This window comes from Hypanus sabinus, chromosome 9 (genome assembly GCF_030144855.1).
Source record: "Hypanus sabinus isolate sHypSab1 chromosome 9, sHypSab1.hap1, whole genome shotgun sequence".
Classification (NCBI taxonomy): domain Eukaryota; kingdom Metazoa; phylum Chordata; class Chondrichthyes; order Myliobatiformes; family Dasyatidae; genus Hypanus; species Hypanus sabinus.
Genome location: NC_082714.1, coordinates 150,301,991 through 150,326,382, shown reverse-complemented (window position 1 = coordinate 150,326,382; position 24,392 = coordinate 150,301,991). Strand labels below are relative to the sequence as shown.

At 40.5% G+C, this 24,392-nt stretch overlaps 1 protein-coding gene across 11 annotated transcripts in view; it reads right to left on the bottom strand.

Annotated features, from left to right (window-relative positions):
* The window catches only part of LOC132399903 (nuclear receptor coactivator 3-like), a 226,414-nt gene that overhangs the window by 26,156 nt on the left and 175,866 nt on the right, over positions 1–24,392 (bottom strand). For all 11 annotated transcript variants that reach the window (XR_009514133.1, XM_059980802.1, XM_059980812.1 and 8 more), the window contains 6 exons: positions 20,436–20,624; positions 17,913–18,017; positions 12,753–12,893; positions 11,457–11,604; positions 5,201–6,518; positions 1,873–2,044 (listed from right to left, as the gene is read on the bottom strand). Coding sequence is in view for 10 of the 11 variants with exons in the window: in XM_059980802.1 (XP_059836785.1) it covers positions 1,873–2,044; positions 5,201–6,518; positions 11,457–11,604; positions 12,753–12,893; positions 17,913–18,017; positions 20,436–20,624 (2,073 nt within the window). In the remaining variant the exon portion in view is untranslated. The remainder of the gene's footprint in view (positions 1–1,872; positions 2,045–5,200; positions 6,519–11,456; positions 11,605–12,752; positions 12,894–17,912; positions 18,018–20,435; positions 20,625–24,392) is intronic.

The window sequence follows — 24,392 nt, the reverse complement described above, 5'->3', positions numbered from 1 at the left end:
GCTAAAAAGGGAGACCAACACTGTTCCCACTGAAATTAAAAATAAGTTTCTTTGTTGTGTTATGTAAAAAATGCATTTGAAAATATTTTTTTCAATAAGCCTTACATGTTACATGTCATTTCTGTTAAGTGATGGACATGAGTAGTGCGCAGGTGCACGTACGTTCTCAAAATAAAAAATGCGCTCCAGATCAAATAACGCGCTCCGCATACTGGCGCACTGTCACTGTTCTCTCCTTGTGCTGGTCGTTGTTGAGTTTTGGCACAGGGGACAATTGAATAAGAAGGAGCAGGACAAGTAGACCTGCATCTCCTACCGTTTTTGAAATAAAGACAGTCAGGAGGAGAGTGATGATGATAATATCTTGAAGGATAACAGAATTTTCAGTGCTTTAAAATAATAACACTATTAAAAAAAGCTGTATTTTATTCATTTAATTTTCTGTGTTTTAAAAGTCATTTCAATAAATAGCTAAATACCATGGGACTTCAAAGACAGATATTTTGTTGTAATGCATTTGTTCATTTTCAATTGAAATTAAAGTACGTTTTCTACATATCCCATATTTTATTTTCTCTTATGAGGTGTATTACCAAAACACTCCGTCCATCTGCTCCTGGTCCGGCCCCCCTGTCAAATTTTAGAACCCTTTGTGGCCCACAAGTCAAAAAGTTTGCCCACCCCTGGGTTAGGATGTTTTCTATGGTAGGGTATCCAGAACCATTAGGGTCAGCCTCAAAATTGAGGGGTGACCTTTTGGAACAGAGGCAAGGAGGAATTTTGTTCACTAGCCCAGAGTGTAGTGAGGCCAAGTCCAACGGTATCCTGATCAGTCAGGGCATCAAAGGATATGGCGAGAAGGCAGGTGTATGGGATCGAGTGGGATACAAGATCAGCCATGATGGAATGGCGGATCAGACCTGATGGGCTGATCAACTTAATTCTGCTCTTATGTCTTATGGTCTTATAGCCTTACATTGTGAACCAAGGTATCTTACAAGATGTTGGCCTAGAAAAGACAGCACTTGCACGAAAGGTAATGAATTATGTACTTATGCCAACTTCAATCTCCTAATGAAATGTTTACTTTTAGGACTGAGAGCCATACAAAGAATAAAAACAAATAAGATTACAGGTTACTGTAATCCTCTATCCAGAAAAGGGCATTTCCACATAAACCTACCTTTATTATAATTTACCAACATCTAGGAAGGAGACTTTGCTTGAACAAAGCAAAAGATATAGGAGTAGAACTAGACCTTTTGGCCCATTGTGGCTGCTCCGCTATTTCATCAAGGCTGATCCACTTTCTTCTCAGCCCCAATGTCCTGCTGTTTCCCCATATCCTTTCATCCCCTGACTGATCAAGAATCTATCAACCTCTAACTTAAATATGCCCAATAACTTGCTTTGGCCTCCACAGCCACCTGTGGCAACGAGTTCCACAGATTCACCTCTCTCTGACTAAAGAATTTCCTCCTCATCTCCATTCTAAATGGACATCCTCTATTCTGAGGCTGTGTCCTCTGGTCTTAGACTCCACCACCATATGAAACAACTACATGACCAGCTGCAAGTGAATTCTAAAGACAAACAGGGTTTATGCCCCTTTCACACATTGGACCTGGTTCTGACAGAAAATTGATTTCTCTGTAACCAACATAATATTCCACTACCAATTTCCTCAAATACTTTCATATTGTAGAGCTTGTTGTAGCTAGTCCAGCAACTATCAAGTATTTCATTTATGAATTAATAGACCTTTAAAAAACTAAGTCCTCCAGCATCAGTAGACTCCTATAGCAGGTGGAGCAGCTTTGCTTCCTATAAAATTGATGTATTATTAGAGTGCAGGTAATACATTCAACTTACTGCCACGGATTTGTTTTGATGTCCCTGGGGAAGGTGAGTGACCTCTTTCAAATGCCATGGGATCCTGAAACATTGCCTGTTTGTTTATCATGGAGCTACTGTTCCCAGACTCTGTGTAATACTGGGGTAAATCACCCAGAATATCATCTAAAGTATCCAATTCACTGCTTGCCTAAAATATAACAGAAGAAAAAATCAGCATTATTAAAGACCAACTTCAGATTAATAGTAAATAAACACCATGTGTATGTTCAAAGCATCATAAAGCCAAATATAGCACCTCTGTTGTTTAGAGTTCAACAGAAGAAGCCCTTTATTATATCTAAAATCCCAGTGCATAACCTGCTTGCTTTAACCATAAATAGGTCATTTACAAAGAATCTGTTTTCAGGACTACAATGAGGATAACAATGGGATTAATTTCAATTAACAAGAGAATATATAACATATTGCCAAGTAAATGTCAATGGAATACATATAGGAATATATCGCCACAATTGCATAAAATGTAGCTTGCAAGAACCCACTACCCAATTCTCTCATACCACCTATAATCCCAAAGTGATTTTAAAACATTTCTGATATAAATTAAGCTAGGTTCAGTGAAGTAGAAGCATTATGTGAGTCTGTGAACAGATCTGAAATCTTCTTTTACTAGTTTCTGTAATTATTTGCAAAAAAAAGTTTAACCAATGATTAAACATTCCACAACTTTTATGGTTCCAATATCAAATCCACAGGGTAAATATATGCTAGAGACACATAATTTAATAGTTCCACAGTCTGAGCTTTCACTGACGCAACCAGATGTCATGTGGCTTTTGCTTGTGCACCTTCAGGTGATGCACTTTGATTGTGTTTGCAATTGCTATTGTTATTGCTTATCATTTCCAGAGTAAAAAAGATGAGATTTAAATCCTACACAAAACTCCAGGCTAGATTAGTCAAAGGCTCCTCCTTGCTCCTTGATAGTGCCAGTCTTGTCAGAAAGCCGGTGTGCAAAGTACAAAGTACATCACCATGCATTGTTCGAAGCCATTCTCTAAAGCCTAGTCCAAAGTCATTATAATGGTTTCCTTGTAGCTGAACAACTGTGCCACAGATCCTTTAGCAAGCTTATACCTGAAATATGTTTTCGGTGTCAATCGACCCAACGAATGCAAAACATACCTTGAAACTGATCTCAGAAATCAGCTGAGTCAATAACAGAGCTGGTGACTCAGAATGGCACAACAAATGGGACTGCAGTTCTTAGTCATGTACAAGGAGAAAGATAAGGAAGAGGACACACTGAGCATTTATGCTATAAACTGGAAGCATGGGACATAGAAACAAAGAAACATAGAAAACCTACAGCATAATACAGGCCCTTCGGCCCACAAGGGTGTGCCAAACATGTCCCTACCCTAGAAATAACTAGGCTTACCTATAAGCCCTCTATTTTTCTAAGTTCCAAGTACCTATCCAAAAGTCTCTTAAAAGACCTTGTCATATCTGCCTCCACCACCTTTGCCAGCAGCCCATTCCACACACTCACCACTCTGTGAGTAAAAAGCTTACCCCTGACATCTCCTCTGTACCTACTCCCCAGCACCTTAAACCTGCGTCCTCTTGTGGCAACCATTTCAACCCTGGGAAAAAGCCTCTGATTATCCAGACAATCAACGCCTCTCAACATCTTATTCACCTCTATCAGGTCACCTCTCATCCTCTGTCGCTCCAAGGAGAAAAGGCCAAGTTCACTCAACCTATCCACATAAGACATGCTCCCCAATCCAGGCAACGTCCTTGTAAATCTCCTTTGCACCCTTTCTATGGCTTCCACATCCTTCCTGTAGTGAGACGACCAAAACTGAGTACAGTGTTCCAAGTGGGGTCTCACTAGGGTCCTACATAGCTGCATGATACTCCTATTATGATTAAAGGACTAGTAGTATGTGCAAACTGGAAGGCATTAATGCTAGTCTTATAGCAATAGTAAACAATAGTGTGGAACCTGGAAAGAGGTACGAGTCCTCACTGATGTATTATTGGCAGTGGAATTGTGGGGAGGGTGTTACATTAAGCAGTGACCAGAACAGAAGTGGAGTTTGTGGGAAATGTGAAGATGCATTCAATGGTCCTGAGTGCATGCACATTTGAGAACACTAAACTACTTGTTTCAGTATGTTCAGGTTTATGGTACTCAACTTTTGATGCTGGGACTTTCATAGCCAACTCTTCCTACTACCTTCTATATCATTCTGTAGCTTGAAGAATGGGGCTGTCTACTTGCATACAAGACAACTCAGCTCCTCCTGCAATAAGGAATTCTGTGTGGCAGCAGAAGACTGAAGAGTCCATTATTTCCAACGCTATGAACTATCAAGACACCTATAAGCATCTAAAGCAGCTTTTATATACGTATCTTTCTTTAAAAAAAGACACAGATCCTCTTTTTAATGCTATTATTAACCAGAAAGATAGCTGAGAAATTGGGCTTCATGCTGATAAGATGAGCCAAAGAACAGCAGCAATAAGTCTGGATGCAGATTGCAATTGATATAATGATTCCAATGCCCGTTGTTCAAATTAGATGACCTTACATAAAACCTTCTGAACTGAACTAGATTAGGCAACCATTTCTTCCTACAGAAAGTATCTTTTAAATCAGAAATATGGATTTCAGCCACACCAAAATGTAATCCCTCAGCAAGATGCCACATATAGAAAAGAAGAAACCAGAGAATTCAGGGAAGGAAACAATGTAGAAGAGGGAGATCAAAAACATTAGCTGGTTACATGTGATTAAGCAGCAATGGAATATTAACAACCACTTACACAGAAATCTAAAGCTAAAGTGATACATTCGCAAGCATTTTTAATAATCATTTTTCAAACTATGTTACACATCGCAGAGGACGACATAATTGGAAAGCATTGCAAGAGGGAAATATCCTTTCTCTATCATCTAGTAGATCAGTACTATTCACTACAGCAAGAAACCATATGCTGAGCATAAAGAATGCTGGATAAATCTCTCTTCTAAAGTCTGATTATTTAAATAATCATGTTGTCTCTCCTTTTCCATCAACCTTTTATTGTTTCTCCAAGCTGCAACAATGAACAAGAGCATGAAGGAACAATGAAAGGTGTAGGAAAAGGAGAGACAACACTATCTATCAGGAGCTCTGGGCATAATCTTCCACTATTTAGGTCCTTACATGAAATACTAACCACTTTTAACAATACCTATTTTATTAATAAACCAAGGAACAGTTGATTAATACCTTTTGTGATAAACACTCTATTTCACCAAGCTGTAAAACAGATTTTTTTTTTGTCTCACCTGGTCAGTTGGCTCAGTCTTGATGCGTACTTCATCTTTCACTTGTATTGAACCGGACATCTTTGCTGCATTGCAAGAATCCATTTTGTCCATTCCTTCTATTTTGGGCTTAATATCCTTTAAAGTTAGTTCTTTTGGATCATCTTTATCCAACAGGTAGCGCAGTAGTGCATTATTTTCCTTCTTCTTCGGACTCATCTGTTCTTGCTTAATCACAGCATCACCCACTGATGTCATGTTACCTGAGTCCTGGCATGACTCTTTACCTGTAGCCTCTGCGGTAAGCTTGGCTACTTCAGCTGGAGAGCTGCCATTATGCTTCAGCAGCTTGTGCAAAATTTTGTGTTTTTCCTGTAAAGAAGAGCCATGCAATGCAGTTGCAGATGAGCTAGCACCAGCTGTAGTTGAGGTTGAAGAAACTCCTGTTGGACTTGTGATGCCTGCAGAAGAATCCTTAATACTGGAATCTAAGTTGGAGCTTGTTAAAGAGGTCAACCCCATATCATCCGAGGGAGAGGTCAACAACTGCAAAAGCTTTGTATGGTTTTTGTTCTCATGGAATCTTCTTTGGCCCTCTAAGTTGTCACTGTTACTGAAAAGGTTCAGATTACCTTCCTTAACGTTCTTCTGCTCAGAATGAGCATCTCTACTTTCTGGTCGACCTACCGTACTCTCGACTTGGTTATGTTCTCCATATAGGACAGGAGACTCTTTGATATCCATGCCACCCATCTTTGGCTGCTGGATCAAACTCACATTTGGAGAAGATTCCATTTTCTGACCAGGCGATGACAGCGACGAAAGGAGAGAAACTCCTAGCCCTTCACTAATGGCTTGAAGTGCATTGAGGGAACTACTAGAGAAGGTGCTACTTCCTGTGCTGTTTACATGTCCCACCGGTGACTGGATCCCACCAGCAGAAGAATATTGGTTGGGTCCCATTCGTGGACTGACCCGATGCCTTGGTGAAAGCATCAGGTTTTGCTGGGATGTGTTCACTCCAGGGCTACTATGTGGGGGGCTGTTCATTGTGAGTGCATAGCTGTTACCCTGTAAACCAGGTGCCTGCATGCTCGGCCCTAGGCCTATTGCACTTGTAGTCCCACTTCCTGCACCAAATCTTCCCATTTGCCCCATAGAACTGGGGTCATTCAAGCTATTTGCACCATAGGTCATACTGTTTTGAACTGGCATCCCCTGTCCTGTTCCCCCTGATGGCATATTCATATTCCCTGTAGAGTTTGCATTTGCCGTGGCAAGTGTCTTCATCATTTCCTGCCCCATGTTGGTTTGGTTCAACCTGCAACCATTCTGTTCCCTAGAAGGAGAACAAAATTTTTGGGAGTTAAAAGCAACATCAATTAAAACTTGGCTTGATTGTAAAACTAAATATCTAAGAAGAGAATTGCAATTTTCATAACTACTGTATTTTATTCAATTAAAAAAGACGTTTCAAGAGTTTGACTTATCTGAATAAATTTATCCCTTTGTCTCTACTGACATGATTTAGTCGAAGCTGTATAGACCAGGAACTGGCCCTTCAACTCAACTCATCCACACCAACCATAATGCCATCTGCCTGCATTAGACCTACATCCCCCAACTCCTTTGCTATCCATGTACTTTAAATGCCCTTTCAACACTGCAATTGTATCTGCCTCTACCTATTCCTGTCTTCTCATTTTATATAACCACCACCTTTTGTGTGTGAAACTTACCCTTTAGATCCTCTTTAAATTTCTCCCCCTTGCCATACACCTAAGCCGTTTAGTTGTAGACCCACCCACCCCCAATCCTAGAAAGAAAACTGATTAGCTACCCATCTATGCCCTCGATTTTGTAAACCCCTTACAAGGCTACCCTCAGCCTCCTACATTCCAGTGGGAATAAACCTAGCTGATCCAATCTCCTCTCATAAGGAAAGCCCCTCATTAATTTTATATGACTGAAAGTCGTAGGTGTACTAACACAAAAAGAAAATGTGTCTTGTTTTTAAAGATCTACTGAAGTGTTCTGAGCGCAAGAATTGAAATTGATAACTGTTCAATTTCAAACTTGACCTCCTTTGCTGTCTGCATGGAGTTTACATTCTTATGTTTTCTTTGCACTTCCCATACACATAAAATAATTAGCCACTTAACTGCTCCTATTGTGTAGGTCAGTGGGAGAGTTTCAGGGAGTTGATGGGAGTAATAAGTGAAATTAAGGTGTAAAAATTAAGACCAGTGTAGACCTGGCAGGGGCTTGTTGTTGATGCTGTACCTTCATCTCTCAAACTGGTGTACACTTGCACAAGCTATACAATGACAGTGACTGAACATTCCTTATTGCAGAAACACCAGATAAAAATATTTTTTACTGCAGGCAGAAGAATAAAACAAGGTAGGTATAAAAACAATGGTGTGATGCAACATGGCAGTCTGTGTATCTCAGTTAGGCCTATTGCAAAGAAAGGGGTTGCAGAAAGTAAAGCCCATCAGTACAAAACTCAGTAACCAAGTAGAGTTTACAGAGATACCATAACTCTAGCACTCACACAACCATCACTGAGAAAGAAGCTGAAAATTAGATTATACATCTGGGTAAGAATTCATCCTTGGTCATACATGTAGGATATTGCAACCTATGCATGTTCTATTGGGACCAGTAAATTCAATGGAGTCAAATTTCAGGAATGGCATTTGATGTGTTTATGTGACCAGATTTTAATTTAATACATGCCACACAGAATTAATTTTAATGATATTTTCTAGAGAGCCATTAAGAATTACAGAAAAACTGCAGTTTTTCTTCTTCATGTGCCTTGCACGTTAACACACTTGGGCGATCATGGCTCTTCACATCGGGCAATCCCTCGCAGCGTCAATGATATCTCACACATTTAGATTTGTTACTTTTTTCACAGTGTCCATATATTTTCTTTTTTGCCTTCCTCGTCCGCGTTTCCCAGGCATACAGTCTTGTAATGTAAGGCATTCTATTTCTCCCTTTCTGATGACATGGCCCAGGAAATTAAGCTTCCTCTCATTTAATATTCTCATTAAAGATCTTTTTGTATGGGCACAATGGAGTACTGTCTAATTAGTTACCCTATCTCTATATGATATTTTCAGCATTCTTCTAAGAAACCACATTTCTGTTGCTTCTAAGTTTCTTTGGAGTTCTGTGTGTGTATAGTCCATGTTTCGGCGGCATACAGCAAGATTGACCAGATGTAACATTTTAGTAGTCTAAGCCTTGTTGTCATAGAAATGTGTCTGTTGGTAAAAATAGGTTTCTTTTTTTGGAAGTTGGTTTTGGCAATGACAATTCTGCTTTTTATTTCTACTTTACTTCTAGCATCTTGTGATATAAAGCTACCAAGGTAATTAAGACTGGTCCTTTTGTTCAATCTCTTGGTTACTGATGTACAATTGGCAGTTGGGAGCATCCTGTTTTGATAGTACCATACATTTGTTTTTTTTCCCACAGTTGATGTTGAGACCAAAATCTCCACTTGTTTGTACTACTTTGTCTAGGAGAATTTGTAGGTCTTCTGCAGCACTTGCTATTAGGGTGGCATTGTCTGCATTGTCGATGTTAACACCTCCAATTTTTATCCCATCTAGGTCTTCTATTTCTCTGAGAATCATTTCACTATAGATATTAAATAATTCTGGTGAGGCAACGCATCCCTGTCTAACTCCTCTTTGAATTTTAGTCCAACTGCTTATATTTTAACTGCCGCCGTTTGATTATAATATAAATTTTGAAGCAATTGTTGGTCCCTTCCGTCAATGTTTAGTTTAGTGAGAATTTGAAATAATTTTTCATGTTGCACTTTGTTGAATGCTTTAGTGAAATCAATAAAAAATAAAAAGATATCATTTTGATATTCAATTGCCCTTTCTGAAAATATTCGTAGTATGAAAGTTGTGTTCCTAGTTCCTCTATCCTCAATAAACTCGTATTGCAGTTTAGAAATTTCTGGCCTTAACTTGTTTTTAACTTGACTCAGAACAATTCTTAACAAAATCTTTATTTCGTGACTCATAAGACTGATCATTCTATAATTTTCACAGACAATAGTTCCAGGAATTTTTGGCAGAGTTATAAATACCGATTTCAAGAGATCGCCAGGCAATACACCAGACTCATATATGCCATTAAACAGTTCAAAAAGAATATCTATGCCCAGATCTTCTAGGGCTTTTATCATTTCCACTGAAATTTCATCAGGTCCAGTGGCTTTACCATGTTTCATGCTTTTCATTGCTTTAGTTGTTTCTTTTTTGGTAATAGGTGGGCCAGAAATAAGGTGCTTAATATCTGGGGGTTCCCCTCTATTATCTTCAAAAAGCTGCTCCATATACTGAATCCACCTCTCACATACTTTATCTGGGTCTGTTAGTATGGATCTGTCTGCTGATCTTATGCATCTTAGCTGAAGAAATTTGGGAGAAGGTTCAGGAGCTTGAAGATTCGTACGACCGGATTTGGGAATAGCTTCTCTCGAACCGTGATAAGACTGCTGAACGGATCCTGACCCAGATCTGGGCCGTACCTTCCAAATATCCGGACCTGACTTGCACCACCTTACTTTCCCTTTTCTAATTATGATTTATAATTTAAATTTTTATTATATTTACTTTGATTTGTACTGCAGGGAGTGCGAAGCGCAGAATCAAATATCTCTGTGATGATTGTATGCTCTAGTATCAATTGTTTGGTGACAATAAAGTAAGTTAAGTATCCTGTAGAAGAGGTTTTCTTAATTCTAGTAGTTTTCTTAATTTTCTTGTGCATTTCTTTGCTGTTGTTAATATGGCCTTCTACTTCATTGCATTTTTGATTCAGCCATTCTTCCTTTGCAATATTGCACAATTGTCTGGTCTGACTGTCTAGCTCTCTGTATTGCACTTCATTATTCTTCACTAACCTTCTTTGTTCCATCAGATCTAGAATTTCTTGGGTTATCCACCCCTTGTTGGTGTGTTGGATTTCTTGAACTGGGATTATCTCCACTGCTGATTGCTGTATAGCATATTTAAATGTCCCAAATAGGTATTGTTTCGTTCTCATTGAGGTGTTCTACAGCTGTTTTGAATTGTTGCTTAAGTATGCTATCATTTTTAAGTTTTCCCAACATATACTTCTTTCTCTTTTTTCCACATTTCAGCTTCTTTAATTTTGTTTTGATAGTAGCTATTACTGGATGGTGATCTGAACCACAGTCTGTTCCTGGGTAGGCTTTAGAATTTGTGAAATTATTTCTAAAGCATTCATTGATGGTAATAAAATCTATTTGATTCTTTGTTCTATCTCCAGGGCTAATCCAAGTACACAATCTACATGGATGGTTTTTATACCAAGTATTAGTGATCACTTGGTTGCTTCTGACACACCAATCAGTAAATCTTTCTCTATTTTCATTTTCCTCCCCCAATCCAAAAGGTCCTATGATGTTATCAACCCTTTTCTGTCCGACTCTGCAGTTAAAATCTCCCATGGCTAGTTTTATATCCTGATATTTACATTGCTGATAAGCACTGTTGAGATCTTCATAAAACTTGTTGGTAGCCTCTTCATCTGCATTATTTGTTGGCACATAGGTTTGGATTATGCTAATGTTAAGAGGGTTACCCCTTAATTTAACTAAAGGCAGCCGGTCGGATATCGCCCAATATCCCATAAGACATTTTGATACTTGTTTGTTTAAAATAATTCCAACTCCATACATATGCTGTTGACCTCCAGAATACATTATCTGAGAACTATTCTTAGTGAATTTGCCACTGTCGGTCCATCTAATTTCTGACAGGCCTAAAATATCAATTTCCAGCCTTTTCATTTCATTTAATGTGTTGTCCAACCTTCCTTTCTGGTGAAGTGTACGGATGTTCCATGTTGCTACCCTTAGCCTTTCCTTATTGCCTACAATCTCTGGATGATGGTCTGGTGTCACTTGCAGCACATGACTACCCCTACCGAGTGAGGTGTTGTTCTGTTGATTAGAATCAATCCCATTCACGCTGTTGTCTGGTTTCCTTCTTTTGTTTCTTTCCATGATTGACCAGGCAGAAATTTCAACAGTCGTTTGCCGATGCCTTCTGTTGCCCCAGTGCTCATCTAACTAGAGCATTTGACCTCTACTGGTGCTCTCAATTGGGAATCATACTCTAAACGTCGCCCACCTTTCCTGTTGTTGTACAAAGACAATCCTCCATCAAAGCTTGGAATCCATTTTTTAGCATAACCAAAATTTTGATTTCCATACCTTTGGAGCAGATGTGTGGAGCAAAAGCCAAGGGACTCATTGGATGCAGGATTACGTAAAAGCTTTGTCTTGGTTTGTGCAGTGACTATAGTGCCATCTGACAAGGAGAACCGATAAAGTGGACTCTCAGCTTGACCCTGCATCAAGGCTAAATAAGAAAAAAAGCAAAAGATATTGTCACACAAATGAACAAATCTATAAATTTAAAATTTATAGAATAGTAGTTCCACCAATGTAACAAATGAATTCTTTAAAATTCAACTGAGTTTGCTACTATACATTTTATACTACATGGTTTTCTCAGCAAATGTTGTATGCTGAATGGGGCAGGTCAGCAGCTTAGCAGTTAGCATATAACTATTACAGTGCCAGTGACCCGGGTTCAATTCCTCTAGTATCTGCAAGTAGTTTATACATTCTACCTCTGGTTGTGGGAGGAAATTAGAGTAGCCTCTGGTTACTCTAATTTCCTCCTACATTCCAAAGATGTATGGGTTAGAAGATTGATTGGTCACCCGGGTGCAATGAGGCACTTCACATTCACCATTCCCAATATCCTTTGCTCCACCAGATTTACATACTCGCTTTCTGCTCCATGTTAACAAATACAATACTATTAGATACCCTAGCTATGTATATACACCTAAGACTTTTATGCAGTGATGTAACTACCCCCAAAGAGGATATACTTCTTTAAAATTGGTACTCTACTGTCATCCACTTTATTTTTTAAAATATTTTCTGTATTTTAAATTATCAATAAACACTTAGCAGAGTATAAAATAGCTAGATCAGATGGATTTGAACTCCAAGTTCAATTAGTTTAATATTAGGCAAGTTCACTGTGCCAGTTAGAACATACTAAATATTTAGCAACCAGTTCAATGAAGAATAGATTGGAAGTCATAAGAGTAGTCATATTGCCTTTGTTGAAGCTACAAGCATGGCTTGTAGCAAGATAGCTAGCTGAAGGTAGTGATTAATTAGTCAACTACAATGGGACAAGAAACATTCATCAGGCTGTGCTAGTAAAGCAGAGAACCAAAACATCAAAGAGCGTTGAGCTTCAATGCACACTTTAATATTCTAGATACATTTCCTGATTGAGAGAGAGTAGTTGATCAAACTGAACCATTTTGAGCTGTAATTATGTGTTTACTTGTAATAAGAACAGTAACTGAAGCCATGCCTTGTTTTTGAGTATTTTCAATTTAGGAATACCTGCATGCACATAACTACCCCTCACAATTCATCAACTATTCATATCTAGGTTAGTACTATTACAGAGCACTTTACCTTCTTGGTAATGTCTTTTCAATGACCATGGCTGTCCATCATTATGGTGAAAGAATCTCTGAATACATCTTCTCACAAGATCTTCCCAACCTGGCTTCATTGAGGCGCGTAAGGAACTTGGATCAATTGAAGTTATCTTGCCTAGAAATAAAAGGTATAAGGAAATGCATATAAATCCACTTCAATATTGGAATAGAGAGAAAATAAAATGATTGTGACTAATATACAACACTTTCTCTACCACTGTGGCTGAGGTGTGTATCATGTACAAAACATACTACAGACAATCACATAAGCTTTGTCAAAATCTGCGATCACCCCCACCAATGGCAAGAACATCAGATGCAAGGGAACACCACCATTCCGAGGATAACAACTAATTTGTACATCATCCTAATTTGGAAATATGACCCAAATTCTTTGTTTTCACTGGGTCCAATTCCTGAAACTCATAACACAAAAGTATGGTGTGATTACATTCAGAAGATCAGCAGTTGCTGAAGAAGGTGGCTTATTATCACTTTGGCAAGAGCAGTTAGGGATGTTGGCTTTGCTATTGATGCCCACATTCGCCGCACCAAAAAAAAAATCAAAAGAGAATAAACTGCCACATAGTTTGTAATATAGCAAAAGGCAGAACAAATAGGCTATGGGAGAACTGCAGTCTAGCTCATGTTAGAACATCAACAATCTGTATGATCAGACCTGACAAGTAATTAACTGGGGAGTCTGAAGAGTCTGAGGAGTAAAACAGATGTTTGAAAAGTTGAATTAAATACCAAGCTTTTCTTAAAAAAAAACTTGTTGGCTGTCCAGCTTTGTATGATTTGGGCTACAAAATCACAATAAGTCCTCAAAGGCATGTATGAACGATAATCTAAACAAAAATCACAATTGGGAATGCTACTCAGAAATACATTTTTAAAAACAAAAGTAACAAGAATAAATGAGAGAAGCTAAAAATAAGCCAAGACTTTAAAATTATTGTTAACAGTCATACAGCAACTTTCAAAGTGTACATGATTTATGTACAATCCTTCTTAGCCTCTAACTGCTGAACTTGAAATAATTGCTATTTACGTAAATAACACCATTTCATAAAATGAATTTACTGTAACCCCCTGGGTCGCCTCAGGCTCGCTCAGCTCGTTCTCGTCTAGGGGGAGCAGCCTTCGGCCCCGCCAAACTGGGTAATCAGCTGGTGTGGATGCTGTGTGATGTCCCCGCCTCGCCCAAAAACAGACAGTACACCATATGCGATTAAATGAATACAATTTATAAAGGTTACTATAACTAAGTGATTAATAACGATACAGTATATATGAAGAGAAAATTAAAGAAAAGGCGCCAAACTTATCAAAGTCCAAACCACTTCGTGCACAGCCGTTGGAGCTCAATTACTGAAGTCTTCTGGCCACCATTCAATCCCCTCCGAACTCCTCGACTCGCAGCTCAGGACCCTCCGAACTCCTCGGACTCTCCAAACAGCTCAGGACCCTCCGAGTGGTCAACCAAGCACATCTAGCTTCATCCCCCCCCCCCCCCTCCTCGGAGTATCTCCCGGCTTCGGACCCCCCTTTGGGGTCCGATCCTCGCCCAGTTTACAGCATTGCGTCCTCTCTCTCGACCCCCTCGCGCCGATCTGCCCAAAAGCCCGTCAACAAAAGCTTACAGACTCAGAAGAAAGAACATTAATCCCCATTTGGTTTACAAAGGAATACCATTCTCGTTATCAGTAAATTAGCATTCCTGCTAGTTAACAAAAAGAAGAAACCCTCTTTACACTCTCCCTCCACCAAATAAAAGTCATGTCCTCATGACTACTAAATAACTCGCCACCTTTCCTGCCAACACACCGTAACCCAAGCACAAACAGTGACATCTCCTCCCCACACAGTAACCCTCAAGCCCTGTTCCTCAGGCGCTACTTAGGCCAACTATCTGGGAGTTCCCTAACCCTTCTGAGGCCTCCGTACCCCCTCACCTAAACCCTTCAGGCTCGGACACAACTGGGGATACCTTGGGCCCACTACCAACTCCTCTCTCAACCTCTCACTCATGCCCCACACTGCACACAGCTAACCCTCCCCGCTACACCTGACTCAATGGGAGAAGGGCCAAAGGTCTCTTCCTCAATCGAGGGAAAGTCAGCAAAAGGCACCATGTACCACACATCCAGCACATCATCCATCGAATCTGTATTCTTCCTCATTCCTGTGATCGGTAGCTGCTGTTTGATCTTCTCCAAACGGAAACACGTGGCCTGCACTGCTCCCGCAGTCTCTTCAGCCTCCTGTTCAGTATTCACTGCACTTCTCTCCAGCTTTTTCTTCCTCATGACTTCTTCCAGATCAACTTTCAGGTTTTGCACTTCATTTGAACTGTCGATGGTCATCTTCAGGTTCCCTTCAAGCTTCCGCTTCTCTCTTCTGAGATTCGTCTGTAATTTCTTCACCTCCGCAAACTCCCCTCTCTGGGTTCTCAGTTTGCTATTACCCTCAGTCAGACAACTTTCTTCATTCTCTCCAACTTGTAAGTCTTCTGAATGGTTCCAGATCACTTTCTCCAGTCTCTTCGTCTTCATTTCAAACTTGATTCCGTAGAGACAGTCACTCAGGAGCTGCGACCTTCGCCAGCCCCGGCACGTGTCCAGAAAACACTTTAACTCGGTAGTTCTCAGCTGCTCCTGCAACGACCTCACTTCATATTTTCCTGAGGCAAATCCAAACACCAAGAGATCATCCACATACACCAAAACTCCAAACGCCTCCACATCCCCTATGGTCTTCCACCTGCCCCGCAGGAAGGTTGCAAGGGCTCCAGATATGCCCTGTGGCATCTTTTCCGACCCGAAGACTCCTAGGGAATTTATAACAGCCGTCTTCTCCTTGTCGGCCCCACTCATCGGGATCTGGCAACATCCACTCCTCCGATCCAGCACCTTAAACCACATCGCACCACTCAGACAGGCCATCGCCTCTTCGGCCCTCAGGGCCATATTCTGGTCACTGACAGTGCGCCTCTTCAACGCAATATAACCCACACACACGCTGCCTACGTCTTCCACGGCTTCAGGGGCCAGTCGCCGCAACCTCTCTCTCTCCGAGGTGTCTTCAGCAGTCAACTCCCCTCCCTCGTGGTATTTCGCAGCGTCCACTAAGAGGGTCTCACCCTCAGATACTTCCCCCAGGCCGTACCACCACTGGCTCTTGTTTGAATTCGGTATCGGCCCAATGCTGCTACACACGTCCGCACAAGCAGCTCGAAACCCTGGGTGCATCGACAATGTCTCCAAACAGCGCTCACCCACCTCCTCTGGGCAGGCCCCCAAGCGCACCAGCAGGATATTGGTTCTCTCTAGAACAGAAACGCTGCCCGTCTCAACAGGGTCCGGACACATCAGCATTAACGATTCCTGAACCTCAGTCTCCTCCACATTTGCCTCTAAGAACTCCATTTTCACTGACCAACAACCGACGTCTGCATAATCACCGGCACTGGTACCCCGAATCTCCAGTGTCCTCAATGTCGCCAAGGGTAAATGCTTCCAATAACGGTTATGAAACAAACTGTACAGCAACTTCACCGGCTCCCCAGTGCCGAGGATGGCTTTAACTTGACTTCCATCCATCCGTAACAACACCTGTGCGCATGGCCCCTCTAAGCCTTCAGGAATAGAGTCTGTTCCTTTCGGGAGTTCGTTGGTACATTGCTGGGAACGTGCTCCCCCAGAGACCCCAAGCCGTTCCCCCACTGGGCCTCCTCTAAGTTTCCCGACATCTCTCGAATCAACGGAACAACTGATCCCCTTGACAGATCCCCTTGGCACCACAAACAATTTATCTGCCCCCCTAGGCAAAAAGGGATACCCTAAAAACTTCCCACCAATCTCCTGCCACGGATATGATAAGCCGCCCAGCTGCGGCATTTGACTTCCAGTCAAACCACACGCATTTTCCCACACTTTCCCAGAACTGGCAGCGGTCACTTCGAGGTAATTGCGCCCGACAGTTCTAACAAAGTCACCTGCCCGCCTACTCAAACTTTCAACCCGTCCCTGTCGCTTTTCCTCAGCCAAGCACTGCCACTCACCCAACAACTGAGGGGTCCGCTCCGCCCACGCTTCTGCCCCTTTAGGGCTGGACATTATTCCAATAACTGGGCGGAGCCCACCACTGCTGAAACATCCCAACCTGTCACTCCTCACTCTCCAAACAGTACGGACAACCCATGGTCCCACCACCATTTCGTCAGCCAACAGCAACCACCCCACCCAACACACACACAGCGATAACCAGCAATCGCACACCCACAAAGGCACACCAGCTCTTCGCCGCAGACACAATTTAAAGAGGGTGATCACACAGCTTCCACAGAAATCAATCCCGGACGAGCACCCCACAATGTAACCCCCTGGGTCGCCTCAGGCTCGCTCAGCTCGTTCTCGTCTAGGGGGAGCAGCCTTCGGCCCCGCCAAACTGGGTAATCAGCTGGTGTGGATGCTGTGTGATGTCCCCGCCTCGCCCAAAAACAGACAGTACACCATATGCGATTAAATGAATACAATTTATAAAGGTTACTATAACTAAGTGATTAATAACGATACAGTATATATGAAGAGAAAATTAAAGAAAAGGCGCCAAACTTATCAAAGTCCAAACCACTTCGTGCACAGCCGTTGGAGCTCAATTACTGAAGTCTTCTGGCCACCATTCAATCCCCTCCGAACTCCTCGACTCGCAGCTCAGGACCCTCCGAACTCCTCGGACTCTCCAAACAGCTCAGGACCGTCCGAGTGGTCAACCAAGCACATCTAGCTTCATCCCCCCCCCCTCCTCGGAGTATCTCCCGGCTTCGGACCCCCCTTTGGGGTCCTATCCTCGCCCAGTTTACAGCATTGCGTCCTCTCTCTCGACCCCCTCGCGCCGATCTGCCCAAAAGCCCGTCAACAAAAGCTTACAGACTCAGAAGAAAGAACATTAATCCCCATTTGGTTTACAAAGGAATACCATTCTCGTTATCAGTAAATTAGCATTCCTGCTAGTTAACAAAAAGAAGAAACCCTCTTTACATTACTATTACATGTATTAAATTCATTATCTTAAGAGACATGGTAGAGCTTTTTTTTATATATTAGGCAAGATTTCTTAGTATGCTCACCTGTCATGTCATGTCTTGTGACAAAGCTTTCAGGAATGGTGGGGAACTGTGATCTTTCAACTGGTGTAATTCGTCTTGCTACACAAATCATACAGGACTGAAGATCTGAAGCAACAAAATCAGATTCGGTTCCACTTTCCACAAAATAATCAACTCATTTCATGAAGAATTCTTCATTACAAATAAAAATCATCTCACTTTACTTATTTCCCTGGTAAATGGCAGTAACAGGTCAAAACAGTCAGAAATAAAGCCAGCTTATCCAGTCATCCCGTTGAGACTGTAGCAGTTATAAAGGTCTGCAATAAAACTAATTAGTCGACAAATTGACTAAGTTTTAATGAGCTTAAATTCAGATCATAAAGTAGGCCATTCACTTCCACCTTGAAGCTTGTCTGAAATCCAAACAGATAAAAGAATTTTCCAAATTACACCCTGAACATGTGACATTAAATAATGTTATCTGTTGGGTTGCCTTGGTGATATTGTAATTGGTCTTCTTGTTGCCCAACTGAGGGAAGATTTCAGGTGCAGAAATCTGGGGCACTGATGGTATTGAGCACTGAGTGAGAGTAATACCAAATTTAATGGCGGTATTCTTTAAGACGAGCTGACCCATCAGGCTTCACAAAAATGCTGTAGCTGATGTAGTAGTGCTGGAAGTAACTAGGCCCAAGGAACCAAATCTTAGTGTGTTTCTGCCAGCAGAAATTATTCCCTTCATTACTTTCTAATGTTAACTCAAGTATTCCACATTCCCAGTATTTTCTGTTAATATCTTAATTTTACAATTTCTTTTTCTACTTTTATAGAGCAGTGATGAAAATGATAATAACCTATTTATTGATCTACTGATGTTGCATTTAACATAATATAAAATATAGTACTTAGAAATGTCTGTCTGAATGGATGATTGAGTAATAATAGCAGCCAATTTCATTTAAGGTTGAGTTGCAGGAAACAATTAGCAAACGATGGTCTTAAGAAAATAGAGATAGATACTTCATTGATCCCCAAGGAAATTACGGTGTTACAGTAGCATTACAAGTGCACTGACATAAATATTAGAAAAGAAACAGAAAGAATAAAAAATAAGTTACCACAAACAGTACTAACCTTAATCAGAGCTTGAAAATTTGAAATATTTCAGCATAAAACCAGCTAACAATTGTCACTAGTCCCCATCATGGCCCCATCGTGCACCATTTCCATAACATACAACTGTTACTTACTAAACTACACCAACAGCGCCTCCCAAACCTACAACCTGTACTTGCAAGAAAGACAGGGATAGAGGCAATAGCCTCCCCTCCAAATTATACACCATCTCGAATTGGTATGTTCCTGCACCGTTGCTGGGTCTAAATCTGAGTACATTCTACCAACAGTTTAATGTGATATCAGAGAGGATGGTGGACATTCCATTATTTCTGAATTGCAAAGGTATAATCTGAAGTATCTTTACCATATTTCCACATGACATTTGGCACAGAGTCCTCACCGACTCTCAGAATAGTCCCATCAGTTGCATTCCCTACTAGTTACACCTAAAATCTTGGACGCCCAGTAAGTCTCCAACAATTCTATTGCAACTCATCTACACTAGGGGCAAATTAGAATAACCAACTGACCTACCAATCAGCATGTCTTTGTGATGTATGAAGAAATTGGAGGACTTGGGGGAGGTGGGAGGGGGTGGAGAGGAGAATTCTCACAGTCACATGTCATACAGCTAATACTAGACATCACAATCAAATCTGACTCATTAAAGTTGTGTGGTAGCATTACTACCTGCTGTGTCACAATGCCACCGAATTTAGAAACTATGGTGAAAACTGCCAACTGAATCCATGAAGCCACAAGCACTTAAGCTATGATGGGCGGAAAAAGATACTCAGCATTACTAAGTGGTGTCTGTGGAAAATGAAAACACAAGCTAAGCTGTTGTTGAAGCATGATTATTTGATCCTCATCTTAGGTATTGCAGGTTATCTATTCACTTGATTATAAATGTTCACCATGCAGAATAGTAAACAAACAAAATAGTTCTGAAAATCAAAAAATATATATAAATGATGGAAATCTGAAAGAAAATCAGAAAAGGCTGCAAAAGCAAGTGATCAGGCAGTATTTATGGCAAGAGAAAAAGGGTTAGCATTTCAGATCTGCAATCCTTCATCGGAACAAATAATAAACACATCAACAAAGTAATTTATTTTTTTCTGGAGACAAAATAAGAAAAATGGTGAAGTATGTTTGATGTCCTCTTCAGAAAAAAAATAACCAATTTAGATTTTAAATATATCCAGATTGATAGGTACATTCAAATTATACTAGATATGTTACAAAGATGCTTCAGCCCCTTACACAGGAATGCTAGTATATTTTTCAAACAAGCAAACACAGTACAATCAATACAAAGAACGTTATGATGAATTCACCTCATGAACCCCACTTGAACAAAATGTATCATTTCACCTTTTAAAAATGAAATATTATATGCTTAATACATTAGATGCTTACCTTCACCCTCTTCAGTTACAGCCTTAGGCTGAGAAAGTGCAAAGCACTGCATGGTTTCGTACTTCTGACGTGGCTCATGGTTTCCATTTGACTCTTCCAAAGAATCATAAGGAATCTGCACTAACATTCGACAGTTGAATGTGTGACTCTTCTGCCTCTGTGTTTCGTTTGCCCAAGAAACTCCATTCACTGTAGACATGAATACAGATCATAAGCATCAAGATGAACATGATGCATCAAGATATGCTTGCAAGTCTATTAACAGTCTCCTTAACCTCTGTCAAACAGTGGTTAGATGATTCTAGGAGCACCATGTACAGTTCTGGCCATCATACAATAAAATAGACTACAAGGGTATACAAGCCAGTAAAGAATGACCACACTGGGCTTAATAGAAGTGTCAAAAATTTAATAGAGTGAATACAAAGAATGTTCCAGGGAACAAAGTAATTAGAAGCCATTAATAAGGCACCCATCAAAAATAGTCCATTAAAGAGGAAGACAGATATGAAATGAAGGAAATTCAAGGAATATCCAGTTCAAAACTTTGGGTGTACCAAGTCATACCAACAAACTTACAGGAATTTTTTTTTAAAGAGACCTCACAATTTAAAGTAAATTATCTAAGTACATATATGTCACCATATACAACGCTGAGACAAATTTCCTTGCAGGCATAAACAGTAAATCCAAGAAACACAACAGAATCAATGAAAAACCGCACTCAACAGGATAGGCAAACAATATATGCAAAAGACACCAAACTATGCAAATACAAAAGGAAAAATAAGAGCAACAAATATCAAAAACATGAGATGAAGACAAGTCCTTGAAGACAAGTCCATAGGTAGTGGAACAGTTCTGTGATGGGGCAAGTGAAGTTAATTGAAGTTATCCCCTCTAGTTCAAGAGCCTGATGACTGAGGAGTAATAACTATTCCTAAAGCTGGAGGTGTGGGTTCTGAGGCTCTTGCACCTTCCTCCTGATGGCAGCAGCAAGAACAGAGTAAAGCCTGGATAGTGGGCACTACTGATAATGGATGCTGCTTTCCTGCAACAGTGTTCGATGTAGATGTGCTCAATGCTGGGAAGGCCTTTACCCATGATGGACTGGGTCATATCCATTATTTTTTGTAGGATTTTCCATTCAAGGGTGTTGGTCTTTCCATACCAGGCCATGCTAGAACCACTCAACATACTTCCCATTACACATTTTTATAAGTTTGTCAGTGTTTTAGATGTCATGCCAAAAAAGGAAGTAGAGGCACTGCCGTAACCTTATCTTTTCAAAGATAACACCAAGGAATTTAAAGTTATTGACCTCTCCACCTCAGATCCCCCAATGAGAACTGGATTATGTACCTCCAATTTCCTCCTCTTGAAGTTAATAATCAGCTCCTTGTTCTTGCTGACATTGAGTGAGGGGTTGCTGTGGCACCACTCAGCCAGATTTTCAATCTCCCTCCTAAATGCTGATTTGTCACCACCTTTGATGCAGCCAACAACAATGTGTTGCTGGTAAACTTAAACATGGCATTGGAGCTGCGCTTAGCCTCACAGTCAAAATTATAAAGCAATTAGGGCAGGGGACTAAGCGCACAGCCAGTTGGTACACCTGTGCTGTTAGAGACTGTGGAGGAAATACTGTTGCCAACCCAAATTGACTAGGGTCTGCAAGTGAGGAAATCAAGGAACCAATTGCACAAGGAGGTATTGAGGCCACAGTATTCAAGCTTATTGATTAATTTTGAGGGAATGATGGTATCAAAATGCCAAGCTGTAGTCAATAAAGAGCATCCTGAGGTATGCATCTTCATTGTCCATTTGTTCCGGGGGTTGAGTGAAGAACCAATAAAATGGAATCTCTACGCCAATGTAATGGTTTCCTGTACATTAAATTGTTTGCTAGCACATTGTTTGAGAGGTTTTCTGAAATCATGCCTAACAGCATATAATGAAAGAACTCAAAGTATTTTTGTATTATCAATGTGAATATAAAAACAAGAGACAGCATTATGAAAAATCATCATCTCTCTATAAAACACAATACATAATTTTTAAACTTTGTTTTTTTTTACATTTTCTGCTTCAATATATGCAAAAATGTACCAACAATTGACTCAGGCTTATCGCTTTATTGCAGTACCAAGGGAAGCCAACAAAATAATTTAATACTATGGAGAAATGGCAAGTTTGAAATTAGATTGACCAATCATTTTGTATTTGGAGGCTGAACTACTGGTCAAAGGTTCTTCTCGCATCCCAGCCTAGAGTTCCCAGTCATCACATCTGTGATCTTAAATATAAATTCCTTTTCCCTGGACTAAGTACTAGAGACCAGCAACTGTCAGATATAATTGTTAGTATGAGCCCAGAGGCACCAAAAGATTCATTAATTCTTTACTTGACTATCAAGTAATTCATTTCGAATCACACATAAAACACAGATTATACACATCTGAGCACATACTTATTAGTGGGAAAAAGTGGTGGGGAATTAAAGGGGACATGTGCTCAAGTTCCTGCTTCTTACCTTGACCTCAACTAGAAACTTTGTACTGTGATCAAGTTCCTGCTTCTTAGCTTGACCTTAACTAGAAACTTTGTACAAGGTTAAGATGAAATGCACGGTAATTCATGCATGTATCTGCCTCGCATGCCCCACCGTATACCCCTACTTCGCGACTGAGCAAGGGCTTGTAAATGAATTTAACATGCTGCATTAAAATTATTACTGAATAGGTACCATTTTATGCTTATCATTGTGATTGCCCTGCAACACCCATTGCCCCCCCCCCCCCAACCACACGCACGAAAAAAATCCTTCCTCCACATCTCCGAGAGAAATTAGAAAACAAGCCATGGGATCCAGGAAAACTTGGCTGTACAAATTCAGAATTGGCTTGCCCCTATAAAACAGAGTGTGGTAACAGATAAAACGTATTCTGTCTGGAGGTCGGTGACTAATATATTCCACAGGGATCTGCTCCGAGGCCCCTTTTGAGCTTCATAAATGACTTGCATGAGGAAACGGAAAGGTGAGATAGTAAGCTTGCAGTTGACACAACAATTAGTGGAATTGTGCATAGTGTAGAAGGTTGTTATAGGGACACTGAAAAGGATGCAGAGCTGGGCTGAAAAATGGTAGATGGAATTCAACCTGGAAAAGTGTAAAGTGATTCACTTTAGAAGACTGAATTGGACAGCAGAATGGCAGTATTCATAGCAGTGTGGAGGAATGGAAAGATCTTGGGACCTTTGCCCACAGATTGCTCAAAATTACCGTGCAAGTTGATAGGTTTGTTAAGGAGGTGTGTTGGCTTTCATTAGTTGGGAACTGTGAGATAATGTTGCAATCTACAAAGCCATGGTTACACCAAACTTAGAATATTGCGTTCAGTTCTGGTTGCCTCATTATGTGAAGGATGTGGAAGCTTTCGACGGGTGCAAAGATGATTTACCAAGATAGTGCCGGGATTTGAGAGTATATCTTACGAAGATAGGTCGAATGAACTAGGGATTTTCTCTTCAGAGTGAAGGAGAATGAGAAATGACTTGATAAAGGTCTGCAAGATGAAAAAGGCATAGATCGAGCAGATAACCTGAGATGTGTTCTCCCCCCCCCCCCCCCGTGCGAAAATGGCTAACAAGGGGCATAAATTTTAGGTGAATGGATGAACGTACAGGACAGTGTCAGAGGCATTTCTTTTTAAACACAGAAAATGACAGGCGCATGGAATGCAGAGCTGTTCTGATTGGTCTTAAAGTTAGTTAAAAGCATAACATCATGGAACGAAGAGCCTGTACTGTGCTGTAATGTTCTATGTTCCTTTCTGAATCAATATTTCTACTTCACTAGGTTTTGGCATCAACATTGTTTGTCCCAGCTTTTCTGGTAAATAGGCTCTAAATTGAAAATAACTTTAAATACTAATCCTCAAGCTAGTTACAAATGGT